The sequence below is a fragment of the Caenorhabditis briggsae genome (assembly GCF_000004555.2).
Source record: "Caenorhabditis briggsae complete genome, chrX, whole genome shotgun sequence".
NCBI lineage: Eukaryota > Metazoa > Nematoda > Chromadorea > Rhabditida > Rhabditidae > Caenorhabditis > Caenorhabditis briggsae.
In genome coordinates this window covers 11,171,013-11,192,890 of record NC_013491.2, presented here as the reverse complement: position 1 = coordinate 11,192,890, position 21,878 = coordinate 11,171,013, and the positions used below count along the sequence as shown (strand labels likewise).

The 21,878-nt window shown below is 37.3% G+C and overlaps 5 protein-coding genes across 5 annotated transcripts; 3 read left to right on the top strand and 2 right to left on the bottom strand.

The window, feature by feature from the left end:
* Window positions 1–1,044: 1,044 nt before the first annotated feature.
* On the top strand, window positions 1,045–1,942 carry Cbr-hog-1 (the record flags this gene model as incomplete). Its single annotated transcript, XM_002644712.2, has 5 exons — window positions 1,045–1,122; window positions 1,180–1,315; window positions 1,366–1,463; window positions 1,507–1,722; window positions 1,883–1,942. The coding sequence occupies 5 exons, from the start codon at window positions 1,045–1,047 to the stop codon at window positions 1,940–1,942; spliced, it is 588 nt and encodes a 195-aa protein (XP_002644758.2).
* A 971-nt stretch (window positions 1,943–2,913) lies between these two features.
* Window positions 2,914–5,033, bottom strand: Cbr-atat-2 (the record flags this gene model as incomplete). Its single annotated transcript, XM_002644711.1, has 6 exons — window positions 2,914–3,051; window positions 3,421–3,572; window positions 4,231–4,324; window positions 4,371–4,542; window positions 4,673–4,767; window positions 4,893–5,033. 6 exons carry the CDS (start codon window positions 5,031–5,033, stop codon window positions 2,914–2,916), a joined length of 792 nt encoding a protein of 263 aa, XP_002644757.1.
* A 4,156-nt stretch (window positions 5,034–9,189) lies between these two features.
* On the bottom strand, window positions 9,190–11,755 carry Cbr-puf-9 (the record flags this gene model as incomplete). Its single annotated transcript, XM_002644710.2, has 8 exons — window positions 9,190–9,469; window positions 9,517–9,851; window positions 9,903–10,193; window positions 10,241–10,731; window positions 10,783–11,222; window positions 11,275–11,315; window positions 11,459–11,625; window positions 11,704–11,755. 8 exons carry the CDS (start codon window positions 11,753–11,755, stop codon window positions 9,190–9,192), a joined length of 2,097 nt encoding a protein of 698 aa, XP_002644756.2.
* A 2,853-nt stretch (window positions 11,756–14,608) lies between these two features.
* Window positions 14,609–16,126, top strand: Cbr-dct-11 (the record flags this gene model as incomplete). Its single annotated transcript, XM_045239771.1, has 6 exons — window positions 14,609–14,692; window positions 15,283–15,399; window positions 15,450–15,536; window positions 15,582–15,702; window positions 15,762–15,895; window positions 15,962–16,126. 6 exons carry the CDS (start codon window positions 14,609–14,611, stop codon window positions 16,124–16,126), a joined length of 708 nt encoding a protein of 235 aa, XP_045095512.1.
* Window positions 16,127–18,939: 2,813 nt separating this feature from the next.
* Window positions 18,940–21,762, top strand: CBG14760 (the record flags this gene model as incomplete). The annotated part of the gene is made up of 11 exons (XM_002644708.1): window positions 18,940–18,958; window positions 19,005–19,117; window positions 19,162–19,244; window positions 20,081–20,168; window positions 20,216–20,300; window positions 20,353–20,494; window positions 20,666–20,741; window positions 20,952–21,086; window positions 21,136–21,205; window positions 21,498–21,619; window positions 21,664–21,762. 11 exons carry the CDS (start codon window positions 18,940–18,942, stop codon window positions 21,760–21,762), a joined length of 1,032 nt encoding a protein of 343 aa, XP_002644754.1.
* Window positions 21,763–21,878: the final 116 nt, after the last annotated feature.

Genomic DNA, 21,878 nt, shown 5'->3' with positions numbered 1-21,878 from the left:
GACAAGAAGTTTGGTATCCCCAAGAACAAATTCCCATTCAAATTATCTAACACGTCAATCTTTTGTGTCTTGTCCCAGAGGTCTCATCATAAACCTTATTGCTTTAGTTGCATTTCAGTTGGTTATATGGAGAGAAATCACATATTTTTTTCAGATTTCAAAACTTCCTCATTCACTGCAATTATTAATCCAAGTTTTTTCTTAAAACATAGTCTCATCGCAGTGTGATCCCATCGCCAAAAACTTGTCGCAACAGGTCTTTGGCCGTGAAGAAATTACGGCGTAAGATGTATCGAATTCTCCTTCACAGCCTCATTCAATCGCCAACAACTTTTTTTTGTGAATAAATTTATGCGACTTTTGACTTAAATTGATAGAGACCGGAACGATGTGGCTGTTCATCACTGTTCTGATTTTAAGCAGTTCTGGAGTACTGTCACTTTCCTTGTGTAAGTTTTTTGTTTAAAAAGTGGGATAATTAGAAGAAATGATAAAATTTCATTTATCAAATTTTGCGCAAATTTTTACCTACTTTGTAAAGCAAATAGTCTAAGAAAACTGTATAAATAGTAAAACCTGTAATAGAAGAACCCCTCAATGTGAAATTGTAATCAATTTTTCTTGACTTATATGCAAGATATGAAAAATGAATCAATTGATCAAATTCTTTGTAATATTTTGATAAATTTATCAGTTAGCAATTTTTAGTATTTCTCACAGAAACCGATAAAAATTGGCTCAAAGATGTTGGGGTCTTTCTATGAGAAGTTCTAAAGTATTCCAGAGCCTAAAAAAAATTTTCAAACTTAAATTTTTGTATATAACTTTTGCAACATTTTTTTTTCCCAAGATTTCTATGCAACTGAAAATTATTAAAATGCAAAATTGTTCGATTTTGTATTTCAGTAGACTCAGCCAGACATGCTCTTCATGATTTCAAACTTCCAACATTTTCTGGTAAACTTCTTCTCTGTTTTTTAAACTTCTCAAATTATGTTTCTCACAGAAACCGACGGCCACGCGTGTTTTTCAACTGACTCATGGATGACAACACCAACTGGAAAAAAGCGAATGGATCAAGTTGCAATTGGTGATTTGGTTCTGACTGGCAATTTGACCGCAGTGAGCATTTTCATGAATTGCACATTCAATTAATTATTCAATGTCTCCCTTGTCCAGACGTATTACACTCCAATTATATCATGGATGCATCGTGAGCCGGACAATCGCTACAACTTTCATACAATTATGACAGAGTACGGAAAAATGTTGGCAGTCTCGGCGAAACACTTGATTTATCGAAATCTGTGTGATGGTATGAGCAAATAAACATTAAAAAGCTCTAATTTTTAAAGTTTTTATTAGAAAACTACGCTGAGTATGTGCGATATCTTCCCAAAGGGCGCAATGTGGTTTTTGCTGAGGAACTGAAAGTCGGAGACTGTCTTGTTCTTCTTTATAAGGTAAATTATCTGATTGGTCACAACAAAAATTAATTTTTTGCAGGGAAAATATCGGCAACAACGGGTTATGCGCATTTCCATCACTGAACGTAAAGGAATATTCGCTCCAATCACAGAGAATGGAAGGATAATTGTGAACGACATTGTTGCCTCGGTGTATAGCGGAATAAAGCATACCCGTTTGCAAGGGCAGTATTACTCCACAGTAGCTTATATTCAAAGTTGGTTGCGGTTGTTTGGAGATTCAGTGTTTCATACGGTAAGGTTTAAACGGGAATTTTGAAAATCTTTGCAATAAAACTGTTTCCAACTGAATTCACTAAATCTGTAGAACAAAATGAGCCAAAGATTCTAATTGACGGTTGTCTGATCTTCTATCAATATGTTCTTCTTATACATGTTCGAATTGAATTTTTTAGACTGCAATCCCAGTTGGATCTTCTTTGGCTTCAGATTTGCTCCGTTTGGTTGTACCGTGAGTACAGATTTTTAATAATACGAGTTAATTTCTGGTTTCAAATGTTAATTTAACAGTCGGCATAAATTATATATTTAAAAATCGTTATCAACAAATTTACTTGAAACTTGATTTTATAACGAAAAAAAACTTTTATTTAATTTGGAGATTCAGTGTTTCATACGGTAAGGTTTTTAAACTTTTTTTTAAAATTTCCACAGCACAACAAATGCTTCATTACTTGAAATTTGAATTATATGTCAAACAGACAAAAGATAATCATTTTTAGAATAGCGGATTCTTTGATTTCGCAATTTCCAGTCACTCACAAACAAATCTTTCTCTGTCGCTGTATGTGTCTTGAAAAAATTAAAACGAAAAGCGCTTCTCTTGTTTAGGCCCACTCCTCTCGAATCTATTCTATTGCCATAATCTTATCCGACTCCGCCCTGTCAACTTCGCTGTCGTAATTTGGAAATGGTTCTGTAAAAATGGTATAATCAAAATACTGAAATGCACATTTTCTATGAAACTGGGATACTACAAATGGAACCTTACTTGAAGTGGGCCTAAAAACATTTTCAATTAAAAAATATTTGAAAAGTTCTATCATACAATTATATTGTCAAGAACAGAGTATCATTAAAGAATAATTTTTTAACCAAAGCATTTCTTTCAAACGTGAAAACCCCGGCCAGGCCATCGGGTGGGCCCTGATTTTTCAAGTATGAATTAAACGAACAGTTCTTCTGATTGATGAACATCGAAGTAGTCAAAATCTGAAAATACCCATTCTCTTTTTAACCATAGAAAATAAAACAATTCATTGATTTTGATACCGATATTTATTACTTTCATGAACGAATATGCAAAAAAGCATAAGTAGGGTATAACTGAAAAAGCGATAAGAGATCAAAACTAAGACGAAGAGGCACTCTTGTCCAAATCAAGTTGTGAGAACAATGTAATGATGATAGGTCTCTGGAGCCCATTTCACCAGATTGGTTCGTGTCTCTGGTCTCTAGTGAGTTTGAATCCTGCCGGACTATTTGGGTCAATTACTGATCTTCCTCTGGGGAAATTGTCTTGACGCATCAGATCAGCGACTGAGTCGTGGCGTGGGCGATTACGCTGAAAAATGGGAAATCTGTTTTTTTTTATTTAAAAATTGACTGTTTTTTTGTGGCAAAATCAAAACTCTGGAAATAATCACTTCAGGACTTATATTCAGGCGCATTCTTGTCAACACCGTCAATGCAAATTTCCGAATTACGCGAGAAGTGGCGCGGCGGTTGAGAAGTATTTTCAGGAGATGGACCTCAGAGATTTGTGTTTTCCCTGAGCTATTTGCCACGGAAGGCGGCAATTGAGAGTTCGTTCCGATGTACTCATTTTGATACGTTTCCACGTGAAACAGAAACCGTATCACTGGATTTTTATCAGTTTTAGGAACATTCGCAGTATACAAATTTTTATCTTTCATATCAAATAAAAACTCACCCCAATTGGTGAAGTATTTCTGCTGGTGGTGTGACTGGAAACAGCTGAACTGGCTCGAGAAGCTCGTTTTGTTTGGCGAGGAGTGAATGGAACAGTTGGATGACGGCCGATGAAGAAGTTCGGGAAGACTGCGTACTTGTTGGATTGCATCACTAGAAATTATTGCAATTAAATTAGTACATGAAAGACTGAAATTAATCATTTTGACTCTATGCCAATAAAAAAGCGTGTATGTGTTGATGGTTATGTGCTATTATTTGGAAATAGTGTTACTATTCGGTTCCCCACTTTAATTGAATGTGTTGTCTAGTTATTCGTGTATCTGTGTTTTGTGTGATTGTATTGTATTCCTTTTCTCTTTTTTCTCCTTTTCCACGACGGAAAATCGTAATCAATAAATAAATGAATAAAGCCAAAGTATTAAAAGAAATCCGTTTCTGCCAATATCGGCTAAACACCGCACGAGGAGAAATAGCGGAGGCGCGTTGCATATTCGTTTCGCACCCTACCACTCTCTATGATAATCTCTTATCTTTCAAACCCCGCCCAAACCCATGAAAAACATAGCAGGCTGCGGAACCCGGGTGATGTCGGCACATGCTTTATATGTACACTCCTCTAGCCTAATTCAGCTGCCAGAAAATACTCTGGGTCTACGGGTATCTTATGTATATATAAAGAAAAAAGACCCTTCATTTTTGAATTGGTATCGGAGATACCAACAAGTACTGTTCCATTGTTTGATGAGCACAAATTTGAAAGTCACCTACTCATCTTGCATTTTGTATGAATTCAAATTATGTCACATACCTGGTTCTTTCTGATCATAATACTTCTCCAAAAATTGCCGAAGGGCTGCAGATGGTTTATCAAATGCGCACTGTTCAACTAACACATTTTCAGCCTGAAATTCAATTTAAGGATTTAGAGATTCAAGTTCCAATTCTCACTTTCAGCATGGCATCAAACATGTTGAATCCGTTACCAGAGCGTTGTTCTGTTGGTACAATGAAAAAGTCTAGAATGCACATTGCTTTTTCCATGTACTGATTTTGTTCATTATCCGTGAGGTAAAGAGTTTTGTATCCGACACGTAGAATTCCTTTTAGGACACTTTTGTTGCTGAAAAAATTGCAAATTTACAACTTGAAGTGTTTTAATTTCGACGATCTTCTCGTGAATTTGATCAAAATTATTATGAAATTCGCATATTTTGATATTTAATCCCCTCATCTTGCTCAAAAGTTCTCACCCATCGACTTTATCCCACAAGATGTACACGGTTTGGTCCTCATCATGATCGATGATTTTTTCATACATTGTGATGATTCTCTTCCATCCATGAAACTGCAAGAAAAAATGTTGTGCATTTATTATTGTCTGTGATGTGTGCACAGAGTTTCTTTCCAGAAATGAATGCATTGTAGATACGAGATATTACGAAACTTTTTTTTTTGAAGAACGGAACACACCTTTGATGACATTTCTCCCAAAGTGTCAATACTTTTGGCAACAGCCCAATATTGTTTCGGACTGTATTTCAACAAATCAGCTTTTTCAAGACGTTGGATGTTGTCCGTAAAAATTGAAGATAAATCAAATGCGATTTCCATTTTTTTTTTCTGAAAACAAAAGAAACGAAATTGGAGATGAAACTTATTTCTGGAGAAAACGGAAATAAATTGGGGGATCGCTGGGTGTGGACTATGTACGCGATTAAAGAAAATGGGTGGAAAACACACGAGACTACTAGCCGCAATATATGGAAGAAGAAAAAGAAAAAAAGGAATAAAACGGGGCCGAATTGGGCAGGAAAAAAATTGTGTATAACGAGAGGAAAAGGAATAGGATGTGAGAATGGAGAAAAAAACTTGATGGGGTTGATGGATACCCACATGTCGTTTATTTATGACTCACTGAACTTCACAATGGATTTGAAGCAGCGGAAAAGGTGAGAAATATTGTTTAAGGAATTATAAAAAGAAATATTGGACTTGAAAGGCAAGAATTGAGAAAAAGGAGAGAAGAGGAGTGGTAGGTGCTCGAGTGTATTTGCACGGAAACGGATGGAGTATATATTTTGGAAATATTCCATTTTTGTTTTTTTGAGCAAATAAAATTTGAGTTTGATTGATATTTATGATTCCTTCTGTTTCGCAATAAAATGATTCATAAAACCAAAAATGAGTAATATCTTCAAAAATAGTTAAATTGTTAAAAAATGTAATTCGGTTCGTTAGTTTTGAGATTTCAAAAATTATTTTTCACACTGAAAAAAAAAGAGAATAGACGTTTGCCAGCGATATAAAAACTCTAAGATTCGATTCAAATTCACATTTGATTTCGAAACAATAGATGTCACTCTGACAGATGCGCATAAATATATATTCATATTTTTCGATCACAATGTGCTTTCTACAAAAAAATATATACGACGGCTATTTGGAGGATGTTGTAGAGTTTATAGTGTGGTTGAGGACTGAAGTGGTGTTGCGAAATAAAGCCCCAAAAATTGTGGGCACAAACAATCGATACCAAAAAAGAGGACCCCGCCTCTGGGAGTGAGTGTCGACGGGGGGCATATACTGCGAAGAAATGTATGTAGTGGCACAAGCCGTCGTTGTCCTCGTCATTTTTCCATACGAAAAGAATGGGCCCAATAGGCTTTGGAGGAATCGGAAACGCGCGCGGAGTAAGACACCTTCGAAATTATAATAATCCATTGTTCAAATTGAAATGAAAGTACGGAAAAGATGGAAAACAGAGATTTCTAGGGAAATGGATAGGGCGGATGCGCTATTGTTCGCGATGAATAATGAATGTGTGCCGATTAGGAAGCATGCACGGAAAAAGAAGACTAAACGAAATTATAACATGGCTATGCGGAAAGAATGTTTGCCCTATTTACTTTAAAGGGACAGGTCACCAGTATGTGTTTAAAAATTACGGTTAAGTCGTGTCTGGATAAATGTTAACATTTTGCTTCTGAAATAAATCTGTGAATTTTTTCGGTGCAAAATGTTGATCTATTCAAGAAGCATTGCAAAAATAGAAAATGTTATCTGTATTAAAAGAGACTTACGCTTTTTATTTCTAACTCGTTTTGGTTCTTGTAATGAATGTAATAAAATGTGGGCTTCTCTTCGAATTTCGGAGGATCCGCCCGGCCCGCGGGCTCGTCATTTTACAAGCTTTGAAAATTTCAAAAAACACATAAAGCTCTTATGTGATTTTTTTTCCGAGTTTTTCCGATGTTTTTAATCAAACAAACAAACAATCCAAAAAACGAAAAAAAATTGAAAAAATTATATTAAGAGCTCAAAGTTTGGCTCAAAAAACAGGATTTTTGATACCGGGCCTTCCGGGCCGAGCCCGTGCCTTGAAAATTCCTCCAGGCCCTGCCCGGGCCTTGACGGGCCGGCCGGGAACTTTACAAGTATGTTTAAAACAGTCCGTATGAAGAACGTTCCTTTTTTATATAACCCAAGATAAAATGTCACATTTTCTCTAATAGAAGCACCCATCCGTCAATTTTGAGCTCAAATATCTTGTTTCCTCTGAAAGACATCAAAAATTTGGTAACTGATAAATTGTTTATGATAATAATATCACCATAATTTTATTAGTTTACAGCTTTTTGACATTTATCACAGGAACCAAAATAAATGAGCTCAAAGTGGGCGTATAGGCTTTTATGAAAACATTTACGGTAGATTTTATGTGACGTAAGATAACTGGAGTCAAAACAGATGATATACAACCACTCTATTTCAGATTGTCTGGTAATTTTAGTTTTGGAAATTCAATCGAAGTTAAAACAAAGCTTACAAAAAGCTTAATAACAGCTCCGTAGAATTCATACATTTTCTACAGAAGGAAATTACCTAGCCGGTGTAACTTTTTATGAATATCTCAAATTTCTTGATTTGAATAATTGAAAACCAGTTGGTCCTTCTGCAAAGCAATCGACTTTAATGACCGAGCGTCATCCTTGACAGATATTCGAATGTCTCCCTAATCTGACCCGACACATTCTTCACAACCCTTTATATAGCCGGACAGGCACCTTTTCCGAGGTCAAACCAAATGACAGCCGAACTAAACCAAACAAGAAATTACCATAAATATGTCCAGAAATGTCCAGGATATCCTGTTACTTGTGTAATTCTGTAAAACTTTTTAAAGTGTGAAGAAACCAACAAAAAACTTTTCTCGAAAAAAAAAACATTTCATTGCTAAGCATGATCAACGAAATGAAACGATATATATAGAAATCTTGTGCATTGGATCAACAAAGTAATACATCATGACATTTCGGAAATGCTCAAAGAGAAAATGGTTATGGGAGACAGACAGAGAGAACATCAAAATGAAACGTTTCCATAATCTCTTTTTCTGGAACGAAATGAGTTTGAGTATATTGCGTAGTGAGAGCGAGAACAAAGAAAAAACGACACTGAACTTGAAATAGAGCGAGTAAGACCCTCCCTTTCCATGAATATGAACATCGGACTAAAAAAAGTGGAAGACATAACAATAGATTTACAGCTATGTATACATAATTCAAGTGATAATCAACATACAGAAATCTTTGGGTGCGCCCCAGAATTGAAATAAGAAACCTAGAAAAGAAAATACAGAAAATAATAAAAAAGTAACAGAAGTTTACAAAGAAATGCTCACGGGGCAAATTCTGGGGGAAAGAGAAATTTTCAAATGTCAAAAAATTGACCAAAACAAAAATTACAAACTTTGGGAAAAGTAACGATGAAATTTACATATTCACATTTTTGAGGGGTTAGGTCAGGGTCAGGATACTGCTCGAAATATATATAGATAAGGGGAAAAATGAAAAAGTTAGCATATATGAAAGTTAAACTGATCTGATAAAGATGGAAAAGAAAAATGAGTGCACGTGACAATCTTAGGGAAGAAAGGAGAAAAAAGTGAAAAAAAAAGAACTGATCTCAAGTTAAAAAAAGCATTGATACTGTAACTTTGCATCAATGGCATGAAAATGAAAAAAAATTAAGTGAACAGGTTACCATAGCGTCAAGATTAAATGATTGAAAAAACAGTAACAAAAGTTTACATTTTGAGGAGTATTACAGAGCTTAGCTGCGTTAAGACACAAAGAGATTTTTGAAAAGGCATTTTGTAAAATTGTTTCTTCCCGCGAAGGCTGACTTTAGACTAGCCTTTAAAGTCGTCACATGTCTTTGAAGTCAAATTTGAGCAAAGTCAATGGGTACATTAGGGGAGGGGTGAGTTTGTTTTTTAGAATGGATGGTTACTAAAATCAGCACCGAGCGGAATGTCAAACGGGCTGGTTTCGAAAATCTGATCGTTTGATGCCGATGAAGATGAGTTGGCCGGAGCTTGTTTGGCGAAGTATTTCTCGAGTTTCACTGAAAATTTTGAAATGAGTAAAGTGGTTGATTGTTGAACAAAACTAACAATTTCACACAAAGAAAACAGGATAAAAATGTGATCATGCACAAGTGCGGATAATAATTTATATTGTATTGCAATTGGGTTGATGGGAGGTAGGGTAAATGATAAAACGATGGACGCCGATGATGGATTGCTTGTTGTTCAAATTGGCGATGAATTGATTATTGAACTGAATTGAGCACACACGACACGACATGGTAAAAAACTGGGTTGAAATGGATTGGCACACTCGTGGAACGATAAAAGGTGAGTGGTTGTGAGAAGCAAAAAACACGACATTAAAAATGAGGGTAAGCTGAGCTGTTCCACACATCCTTAGTTGTCGTTGTCTTCATTCTCGTCCAAGTAATTGAGTAGGTACATAAATTCACGCTGCATTGTGGCACGTTCAGACTTGGTGAGAAGTTGGATACACTTTTTGAGGTACTTACGCAAGATATGCTTCCCAAAATTGTATTTCCTCAGGGTTGCAATATGCGGCTTGATGGTCAGTGTGATCTTCTTGCGATGCTGTGGATCAGCCACGTCAAGCATTTTTTGAACAACATAGTTGGCAAATGGATCTTTCATCATTTGAAGCAATGGAGGGGATGGACTAGAAAAATGTATAAATTATTGAAGAAGAGGCGCTTAAGAACTTACTCATTAGGATCTCCACAAACTTTGTCAATGATAAGATTCCTTTCAGCATGACCACCATAAGTCAGACACTTTTCGATGACATTAGAAGCAAACTTGTGCTGGGCAAACTTGAGTAGATCATCAGAGATAACATCCTGAACGATCTTTTCCTTATCCGATGCACTTCCATGCTCGATGACGTGCTGGATAACGTAGTTTCCGTATTGATCAAGAACAAGTTGCTTCAGATGAATATGCAGAGCGTCTAACACTGGCTGTTTCTGATCGTCGGAGCAGTACTCGAGCACACGTTGAATGACACGGCAACCGTATGGATGGACGGACAGTGTGTAGACCTGAAATAAAACCTGAGTCTTCATCTAGTTTCGACTATGGATTTGAGCTACATTGTCACTGTTATTCTTGGTGAACGCGTCAATTATGAACTGAAGACGTTCCGGCTCGACGCGTTCAATCACTTTTTGAATAACGTGATTGCCGTTCTGATCCTTGACACATTTCAACACCTGTCCTTCCATTTCTCCGAGAATCTCGTGTTGGTACTTCTCCTCGACGTATTCCAGAGCCTTCTGAATCACACGACATCCGTACATCTGCAGTGCAAGCTTCATCACGTTGCCACGAATTGTGCCGACCAGCAGGTTACGTTGCTCATTGTTTCCAAATTCGAAGAATTTCTAAAATGGTTTAATTACTCGGGGTTTCTGAATTTTCGAATGAATACCTGAATCACATAGTTTCCAAAAACATCTGTCATAAGCTCTTCGGCGTTTTCCAGAACTGGCGTAAAAATCACAGCCTTGTCACGAGGAGAAGCACGTTCCAATTTCTGTTGGATGAATCTGGAGCCATGTTGATCCTTGGCATATTCAATCACATTAGCTCGAATGTCCTGAAGCGTTCTTGGTGCTCCGTTTGGATCTTCTGGGCCACGCCTTCTTGGTGGATTGTGAGAGAAGTTTGGTGGCAAACCATTCTGTTGTTGCTGTTGTCCGTTTTGCTGGTTCGGTGGTGGTGGTCCTCCAAATCTCTGCTGTCCCCAGTCGTTCATCAATGGACCGTTAGTTGGTGGTCCGTGACCAAAGAACTGTTGTTGTCCATTCTGGTTGTTGCTCATCGGTTGTTGCTGATTCTGGTTCTGCAGTGGTCGTTGATTCTGCACTGGATAGAAAACTTGTTGACCGAATCCATTCTGTTGCATTCCTTGAATTGGCTCTGTAAAATGTAGCTCATCAAATACTATCCGGCATAAAACGAACAGCATACCATGAAGAATAGCTTGTTGGTACATTTGCGGATCTTGTTGCTGTATAGGCGGCGGCGGGCCTATATTCATTGCACCAAAGTTTGATGTTAAATTCACTATGTTATGATAGCCAAACGGAGGTGACCCTGATATCAGTGGCGGCGGTTGTTGTATGCCGTTGGGCGCTGTTGTTACTCCATTCTCGCTGTTAACAAACTCGGCGGCCATGCCAGGCATACCGTTCGACTGATCTGCTTGTTGCATGGTGGAAAAGATTCCTGGTCCGCCGGCGTACCAATTCCCAGTGACCGCATAGGGCCCAGTGGGGCTCCCACCTATCAAATGACCACCTTGCTGTAAAAAAGGTGTCATCTGGAAGTCAGGAGTGCCCTGTGGGACACCGTCTTGTGATATAGGAATTGGTATACCATAACTCCCGTTACCCATTGCTTTATCGTCACTGAAAATAAATTTATGAAACTTTATTGACACATTTTTGAGTGAAAACTTACTTTCGGTCATTTGGCGACCGGGATATAGCAACGCCGGAGAACTGAAAAATCGGTAAGTTTTCCATTTTTAAAATTATTGCGTTTTATTATGTTCGCTATCCCAAACAAAAAAGTTTCTACGGCATAAACCATAGACGACCTTGACCTAATCCAAACTCTCACTTTTCAAGCAATAAAAACTCACGTAATTCCTTTGTTGAGGGAGGGAGTTTGATGGTGATCCGACCAAATTATCGACCATTCCATTGAACGCACTGGCTGAAACTCCAAACGATTCTGATTTTGGTGAATGTCCGGATTCTTGTGACTGCTGTACGCCTCCAATCATGATTGGTTTTGCAATAGAATGATCTGCAAAGAGAAAAAATTAGTTAATTTGATAAGATAACAATGGAAAGAAGAATTTTTCCCACGAGTAATGATATTTACCCGCATAATAAGTTGTGGCTGGTGGATGATATGCCCAATTTGGATCAGCCATTTTGTATTTAGACTCCCGTGGTACCCTGCAAAATTATCTCATTATTATACTTATTTGCATGCCAACACTGAGATTCACAACACACAACGATCAAATGCCATTTAATTACCCTTCACATAAGCAGTCATATTGAGAAACAAAACGGACATATATATAAAAGATCAAAAAATTGCTGGGTAGATGATAGATGCTTTAGTGTAGTCTATCTCTTTTCTCTTCTCTGGGTCGTGTGTTGCGTAGTATAATGCGTCACTTGATAAGTCTGAATGATGTAACACACAGTGCGCGTGTGTGCACATCGCTGCTGTATCGAACGTAAAGCGTGCGTTGAGTCGCTACGCAGCGAATTTCGCAATGGAGCGTACATTGCAACACCCCGCCAGTTGGCATTTAAAAGTAAAGACGGGGTATGTCGCGGGGCACACACACAACGCTCCGCAAGAATAGATAGACGACGGAAAAGAGTACATCGGCAAGGTCTTTTTGTCTCCTGAAAGTGCGTGCGTTGGAGCGTCTCTCTCGCTCTACCACCCCTCTCTCCCCAACCGATATGCCCTTTGGCCAAGATCACAGTTGGCGATAAAACTGCCCTACGAGACGAAAAACAGAAAGTAGCGAGTGAAAGGACGTGGGAGGCAATGGAAAAATGAATTGGAGATGGGTAGAGAAATGAGAGAAAAATTTAAAAGTGACGATGCGAGGGGGTAGAATTCGAATCAGTTGTTGGAATGTGAAAAAAAGGTCGGGTGGAAGTAGAAGACGAGGAGAAGTGGATGAGTGCAGAAGAAAGTATGAAGAGTGACTGCGGACGACACAAAGCGTTTGCAAACCAAAAGTGTCCTCTCTTGTTGCAAAAAGAAAGCCGAGGAAGGATAGACTAAGAAAACACAATGCCCTTTTTTGGGCCCAACGACTCAATGAATCATAAAATCATACATTTAGAAACCGTACGATTCGTTCAAAGGTTGACTGGTAGTAAAAAAAGTACGCTCACGGAGCTATACAATTTGTGCACGATAGATCGCAAATATTTGCGCAAGAGAGAACGAGTAAACCCTCCCTCCACCATTCCAGACTTTGCCAGTTTTTTTGTGTATGACTTTCTGGATTTTTGCAGACAGAGTAGTATGAGAAGAACTGTTTTCAATCCTGAACATTGTGTTCGGAAATCGGGACTTACTTTTCTTGGTATATAGTAATGTGTACATGTTGGACAGTCATTATCCTTTCAGGGGTGGAATAATTAGGGAGTAACCGCCTTCTCTCAGGATTTGGCATTGTGAGAATGGAAAAGAATAAGAATGGGAAAGTATATGCATCCCAAGCAGAAGGCAAAGTGTATAAAGAAGTTTTGGGGTATCTATGGGAGCCGAGCGGGTTGCCATGACAAATCTAGAGAGGGCTCACTCAGTGTCTCTCTGGCTTATGCCCTTTGCATCCGGACACACTGTGTATTGTCTGTTTTTCTAATCTTACACAATTTGGTTTCTCTGTTTTACTTGATTAGCCGAACCAAGCTTTTAGTATCTCCTTAATACTAGTCTCAATAGAAAACCTATAAAATTTATCATTTTTTGAAGTAAACCCTATTTCAAACTCTAAACTTACCTTCGGATCATAAAAGAATAGGAAAGCCACTCAATATGTTATATATGGCCGATGTCTAGAACTAATGACATTTTCTAAGTGGCATATTAGATTTTCTACATGTCTAGGACTATACTTGGGCGTTGCTAATCTTTAATCTGGCCAGAATAAGAGATTTATGTCCTATAAGAAGGGAATCCTTACAACCTACACAATGTCGCATTCTATTTTGGACCAGAACACAAAGATTTGAATTTTCGGTTGCTGTTTGGTTGAAATTGAAACTCGTACATCCACTGTTGCGCTCCAAATGAGAAGAGGCGTGACGAAGTTTGAGGCCGGTAAAAAAACAAATAAATTGGGAGCGAGAAAATGCAATCTCAGGAATAGTGACACAGAGTCCAATTTTGGATAATTACGCCACGCTAAATTTCCAGTTGACACGCTCTTTTCCCATTAGAGTGAAACCGCACACAACAGTTGATCGGAGCCTGCGCATCTTCTTTTAGAGTGCAATTGTCAATTACACAGAAGTTTCCTGCTCTACAAAACAAAAATTGATATTCGATTTTGTAGTTGACAACTTTTTTGTTGTAAAAACTCATTATATTGAGGTAGAACGTTTGAAAGTGTTTGAATCAGTGCTATTTCTGAACTTTCTGGCATTTGGTTATGCACGGTTCATCTCATTTTGACGAGTTTGTGGGAAAAAGTTGTCAGCTACCAAATTAAAGGCTTGTTTTTGTTTTGGGACTTAACAATGTTGGAACCGATCTAGCATTATCTAAAACATCTTTCAGACCTAAAACGTCAACACTTGTTTGAAAAAAATAGGTAAAACAGGAAAACTTCAAGCCGGTACTGTGAGTGACATTGTTTAATCAAAAATTCACATGACAATTGTAAAAAGAAGATAAAACTAGAACAATGAAAACTCATGGCGCCGTGTGTTTTTTTAAAGCAAGGAAAAACACATATCGGCACAGTTTCAGACAGTGACTTTGATAGAGCGATTAGATTATAATGGCATGTTTAACTCAAGACTCTCACAAAAAATTCTTCCCCATTTTCCTATTCAAGTAAGATTGACACGTGAAGTTATCATTTGTTGTACATGGTGCCTGACAATAACGTGTGCTGAGCTAACAGTCAGGTTATCATTGATAACAGTATGGGGAGAGTAAGCGAGGAGAGTGAATGCTTACTCTCAGCTCACTCCCCTCGTTTCTGCTCTATACTTCCAACCATAGAAAACTGCCGAAAAGAATGGCAATAACGAGGTCTGGATTATTCACTCTGGAGACGTCAAATCCGCGATTTTTCACTTGCTGTGCCAGGCTTCATGTGAAGGTAAAGTGTGGAGGGGAAGAAGGAGCGGCGTGCGCCGGGGCGCCCTATTTATTCATAGGACCTTCCATCATGCGGGGACCTTCATCCTGGGGAAAAGGGGATATTACTTTGAGAGGGAAGGAGTACACTTGAGAAGTGCCTTGAGAAAAGTACCCGGCCAACTATACCACCAAAGCCTCGTTTCATTGGTTTGCCAGCAGCACTCAGACAAAAACCAATAGCATAAAAAAGCTGAAATTAAATTTTGGGGGCAATGGAAAGCTACTGGCCTAAATTGATTAAAGATGACGTGGATGTACGTCATTTCGGACCAGTAACATGTTGTTATTGCGAAATCGTAATCAGTCAAAAAATTTGAGACTGTTGATAAATTATGTAAAAAAAATGAGCACAAGTATGAGCACAAGTTCAAAGTTGAAAAAATTGTAGTGACCCTTTTGGGATAAAAACTTTATGGTGTAAAACGAGTTATCATAACTATAATGGATAAGGTTAGTATTAAATTCAAAATTAAATTTGAATATTTTTCTATTGAAAATATAGTGTTTTCGAAAGATCGTAAAGCGAAATAAGCCTTTATCAATGTTCAGGTCGCCCTTGCAATTATTATCTTCTTCCTGGGATTCATAGAGCTTACTGAATGGTATTTCTACATTTTTGTTGGACATGCAGGAGAGGATGCAGATGCTGGACAAGCTATTCTTTCAGTAAGCAAAATCAAAAAATAAAATACAATAAACGAAAAAAAACGTTTCAGATCTGGCAACTAGTCTCAATTATTTGCATGATAATTTCATTTTTGACTGAAAAAGAGGATTTATTGATTCCGTTCATTCTGTTCATGGTAGTCACATAAAACTTTTTGAATATTCGAAAAACTTTTTTTCAGATTTTTGTTGTGACCAGTTTCATGTTTTGGGTTATGCAAATTTTGGTGATTGTCGTTTTCCCGTATTCGGAAAGAGCATCTCACCTACTGGGTTTCAGAGATGATGTCGACTTTGTCACACGTGAGAAAATAGGTGAACACAAAACATAAAAATATCAAAGCGATAACGAAAACCTCCAGCTCTTACTGTGCTCGCCGTTTTCACTACGGTCACTACATTAACAGGATGGTTCTTACATGTCGGTCTGGTCAGTTACGTGTATTTCCAAAGCAGAAATCGAGAGCTAAAAGTGAAAGCATCTGCTCGAGACGCGGTGAGTACTAGTTTTGTGTCCAGGCACAGCTGAAAAATATACGGCGAGCGTATTTTCTTTTTTCAGAGACCACCGATGGTAGCTCCTATGGTCGCCGCCGGACAGACACAACAACAAAAGCCTGCTGCTGATAACTTCCCAAATCCGAATTTCTCAATTTCCGACGACGAGGATATAGAAGATGATGAGGATAGAGTGTTCGAGCAAAAGTCTGGCCCAAGTATGGTCTAATTGGAAAGAGAAAACTCATCTAACTTATTTTGTATGAAACTATGAAGTAAATGAAAATTAAATGACTTAACATTTGTTGTAAGTTATGAGAACAGAAGATACTTTGAAGAAAACCTTAGAAAACAACAACAGAAATAGATCTAATGATATAAACCATAGCGCACAGACAGGAGTAAGACCAATTTGGAAAAAAAATGATTGAGTCTGGAATCAACGAAGCGGAAATTTTTTGTGTAGCACTATAAACGGCTTTCAAAAAATACACTTTGTGCTGCTTCTTCTAAAGAATAAGAGATTTCTAATAGCAATGAATGTTCAAGACACAAGAATTTGGCAGCAGGAAATAGCAACATAAGAAAAAAAGATGTTAAGAAAAGAGATTACCGATAACAATGACTAGTGGTTACAAAATGCTGTAACAATTCAAAAAAGGCATACCGGTTCCTATTAGGTGATAATGAAGACAAATGACTTACGTTTAAAAGTGTGTGGCGGTTCTTTTTAAACACTTCCACCTCCTCTTTTTTTCCGAAACTCTCGCTTGATCAGATGATAGTGTTCTCTACTATCTCTTTTTAGTTTAATTAATACATCAGAAGAAGAACAACTTTCTCGGAACTAAAAGTGACAGCTGCGTGTGTGTGTGGTTGACTCAATACCACGGGTTCAACGGAAACGATGAGTGGGGGAGATAAAAAACGTGAAGATTGGAAAAAAAAGTGTTAAAAGAATCTGAAGGGAACAGACACTGAGGAAGGTTTGAACTTCTGGACACGAGCAGTGCATATTCAAAGTTGGATGTGTGCAAAATTCAAACATCTAGTTTTGAACAGGTGTTATTAGTTAAGAAAAGACAGACAAATCGAAAAAATAAGAATTTGCTTCTTCCGACCCATTTACATGAATCACGAAACTGGAGTATGCATAAAACGAACTTGAAAACAGCTGGCACACAATATTGCAACAACCAGTTTTCAGAAAACCTGCAAAAAAGATAATGCCAAAAATTAGGACCAGTATTAGGATATTTACGGGTTTCTGAATTTCAGTTAAAAAAAGAGATAGGCGCATCTCTAAGTATTCGATTATCAGTTTCAACCCAGGTTGAAATTATTGAAGCAGTTTCACAAGGTTTCAAGTCTCCGAAATGTTAAGTTTAGGAGCACAGGAAATGTACAATACCGTGATTTTAAAAAGAGGATTATTTTGACTGATTCAGAAGAATATAGTCAAAAAGTATCCCAAATTTGTTTAATTGCTCTGAAAAGGTCACATATCATGAAAAAGATGTAGATTTTTGATTTAGAATTTTTTTCTCTAATTTTCTGCTGCTTACATACTGCAAACACTCTAAAAATGTATCCGAAACCGTCAACTATGAGCTCATACTTCTTATTTTCTGTTAAAGATATCAAAAAGTGATCTACTAACAAATTATTTATCATAACATCAGAAATATTTTACCGGACTATCACTGTTTGACAACTTTTACAAGAACCGAGATAAATTGGCTGAAGTTTGAAGTGGTCTTTAATTAAAATGATCGCATATGCCCCTTTACCAAAAAAAGTGCCAAAAGAGAGAAAATCAGCACACAAGTTTGGATCTTGTTTTGTTGAATTGTGACAAACAATGCTTCAAACTGTTCTCAAGTATTTTAAACACACAAGTTTCGCATTATTTTTGCTTCCTTTGTTTTTTGAATTAAAAAAAAAGGTACATTCTCATCAAATTTTTCTAATTCACATAGACTTTTATATAGCCCAAATAATGAAACAAACATAATTTTATTTTGGATTTTCAACCAAATGCATTTGGATTTTCAATCAAATGCTAAATTTAGTAACACCATTGGAACTGAAAAGAAAATCTAAGAACATCAGAACTGTTTTCTGATCGATCATTAAAACAATTCATTTGACACCCAGTCAATATGTAAAAAAAAGAGATCAACTGAAATGGAATCCTAGGAAGTACGACTATCCGTCTTTGAAAACCTGAACTTCATGGTTATCTGTTAATGCATTTTTTAAAGTTCAAATCTTACTATTTTCGATGTTTGATTTTCAGACACCTCTATTCAAACTGCACATTCCAAGTACAGGTCCCATTTTTGCAAGAGTTTTCTGATGATTCACCTGAAATGTCCTTCACCTGTTCGTTTACGAGTTCTGAAAAAGCGAAAAAAACCGGATTACAAGAACGACACCTCTCACATGATATGTATACATACTGAATTCAAGTGATGCAAATGTTTTTCTGTCTTAAGGCTATACCAGAACTAATAAGACAGGATACCAGTGAAAACACGTCACAGGTCTCTTCTCCACTGTCTTTATTCCTGTTGTCCGATACGAATCGATCCATGATGACCTCTTTTCAAAGAAAGGCGCATCTTTTCTTGTTTCTTCCCTCACTGCGAATACACGAAATTTCCCACTATTTTCACACCTCACTGGCTATGACTGCATCCTGATGTTAGCTGCTGAAAGATTTGCCAACATCAATATTCAGAATTTTCCTGTAGTCTGTTGCATAGTCGGATTAGAATTGTCTACATTGGTCACTTCTCCTTGTGGTCACAGTCTTCCCTGGAGCAGAGTGATCTTTTATCAGAATTTCCGTTTCCGTAGGTTTCGTATTTCTGATTATCACCTAATGCACTTACTTATGTATAAAAGCTGTCATTGACAAGTCCTCCTCGTCCTTTTCTTCACCGAACTTTGATTTTTTTTGATAATTATCTTTTCGCTTCAACCGAAACTTTGTAAGTTTTCAGCCAGTCTCAACTTGGAGCTTTTCCAATGACCACGATGAACAACAACGAGACAAGTAAGTGAATCAGGTTTATCAACCCTTTCAATCGAACATTTTACAGAAGTTCTCGTCACGGGAGCATCGGGATTCATTGGAACCCACTGTGTGAATGTTCTGCTTCAAAATGGGTATCGTGTTCGTGGAACTGTCAGAGATCTGAACAACAAGGCGAAGGTCCCTCATATCAATAGTAATTGTCTCTCAAACGATAGTTACAGGTAGATCCTGTCAAGAAGTTGGCCAAGCAAAATCTTCTCGAGCTCGTTGAAGCAGATTTGATGGATGATACTTGCTGGGAAAAGTAAGTTGGTATTTTTTCTAATTTGCTTTTTGATGCTCTGTTTGTTTTTATCGCGACCTTTTTTGGGCGATAATCTGTTAGTCTGGAAGTTGAATGTGCGTCAATCGTATTTTTTATCAGTGACCGTCTACCTTAAGCTTTGATATTTGTTGAGAGTTTGTGCATGCTGGAGAGAATGTAGTTTTAGTGTTGAATGTAGTTCATACTTGATGAATTAGGGGTTTTGAGAATTGTGCGGTTTCAGGAGAATTGAGAAATTTTTATAAAAGTTTTTACTGTAATTCTCCAGGCTTTCATTGTTTTCTAGGATCTACTAATTTAAAGAAGTTTATTCTACCAAAAATTTTTCGAGGGTAACACTTGAGAGACATAAGCTTACAAAAACGGTACCTATAAAGTTTTGTTCCATAAACGGGCTGAACCTAAATTGTCTTCTTAGAAACACCTTAAAACTCGTATTAAAAAAACTTTTCTACAAAAAAATTTACCTTAAAAATGTTTTATTTGAAATTTGAATTTTTCAGTGACTTTCATTGAAAAATATGTCGGAAAACCACAATTTCACAGAAATTTGTCAAGACACTATTTTGTTCTGAAAAAGCTCTGTTTTAAAGAAACACATAGATATTGTAGTAGAATGGCTCCACGGGAGTGCTTCGAAACATAGAAAGGCAAACTTCTAATTCAGGTCTTACGGTATTCCTGTTTTTAGATTATATTCACGCCAAAAAAACAAGGTGAATTGTTCTTCGCAACAATATGCTTTACAAAAGTCATCCAGGTTATGATTCCTACCAGTAAGTTCAATAATTATCTGTCACATCAATATTTTTCAGAGCGGTAGCTGGTTGTAATTACGTACTCCATGTCGCCTCTCCATTTCCGATTGTCTCCGATGAAAAATGCATTGATACCGCTGTCGAGGTAATTACGCGCTTTTGATCTTTTAAAACTTTGAGAATGATCTTAAGGGTACAATGAACGTGCTGAAAGCAATCGCGGCTGATGGAAATGTGCGAAAACTTGTGCTCACGAGCAGCTGTGCAGCTGTAAACGGTCAGTGGAGTTTGATGCTGAAAAGCATTTTTCAGAAAGTGGAATTTTTCAGAGGGTTACAAGCAGGACCGCGTGTTTGATGAAACATCGTGGTCAAACCTCGAAAGTGATCTTGTGGATTGTTACATCAAAAGCAAAACTTTGGCAGAAAAAGCAGCGTGGGATTATATCGATCGACTTCCACAAGATAAAAAGTACAGTATATAGTGAAATCTTAACCAGAAAAAAAGTGCTTCCTAATTGTCTCCAGTAATTTCTGATATTTCAAAGAAAACTTTAGCTAAAAACAGTAGCTAAAAGTTGACAATTATGACGCACTTCTAATAGATGTTGTTATCTTTGTGCATTAAAAATGTTAGTTCCAGATTTCCAATGACTGTGATCAATCCGACATTGGTATTCGGTCCAGCTTATATCACTGAACAAGGTGCAAGTATTACGGTATGTATCATGGTCCCCAACTTTTTGTTTAGAATGGGAAAAATAGCATATGTGATTGCATTATTTTGTTTCATTTCTCCATTTCTTGACACTTCTTAAGTCATCTGCGCGAAATTGATGTCGCATTTACATGAAACATGAAAAAGCGTTCAGCCGCCCGAGAAGACAGCAGGCGGATTGTTGTCGAAACATTTTTATTTATTCTTCTAGCTGATGCGAAAATTCATGAATGGCGAGATGCCAGCTGCACCACCACTCAACATGCCCATCGTCGATGTGCGTGACGTAGCGTTGGCACACTTTGAAGCCATGCGGCGTCCAGAATCAGATAACGAACGCATTCTGGTAATAAAAGAAATTGAAAATGGCACAGATGACTGATGAGTTTGTTTAGGTCACCAACGTACCATCGATGTGGTTTATTGACATAGCCAAGATTCTGCGAGAGGAGTTCAAAGGAAAAGGTTGGGTTAAGAAAAAATGTTAATCAAGAAAAGTCATATCTGCAGAAAATAAGACAAAATTTTTGACTAACTTTTATTTAGCTTACATAAAGTTTACATTTAACATTAGTCTTATATTTGAAATTTGACTCCATTTATCTCGATTTCTGTAAATGATATTGAAAATCTATAAACAGAAAAAATTGGTGATATTATAAAAAGCGTTTTATCAATTTTCATAGTTTTGGTATTCTGTAAGAACAGACATCATTACGTTCAAAGTAAAAAGATTGGGCTGATGTTTTTCGTTCAGGATATTGGATACCAAGATTCACAGCCCCATATTTCTTTGTCCGCCTCTATGCTATTTTCGATCCTGAGACCAGAGCAAGTCTTCCTCGTCTGTGCCAAGAAGTCAAATTCGATAACTCAAAGGTAACTTACTTTCAATGGTCCCTACAAATTGCCTATATTTTTAGGTTCAACGTCTGCTGGGAATGACAATGCGTGATAGCAAGCAGGCCCTTATCGATATGGCTCACTCGCTGATCGACCTAGGCATAATTGAAAGAAAATAATATGCACACAAACACATACAGTCACCCTCAAACAACCAATTTTTATCATCATCATAATCACTCACACAGTCAATTATTCGTCTCCCTCACCATAATAACAAAAATGAAGAGAAATA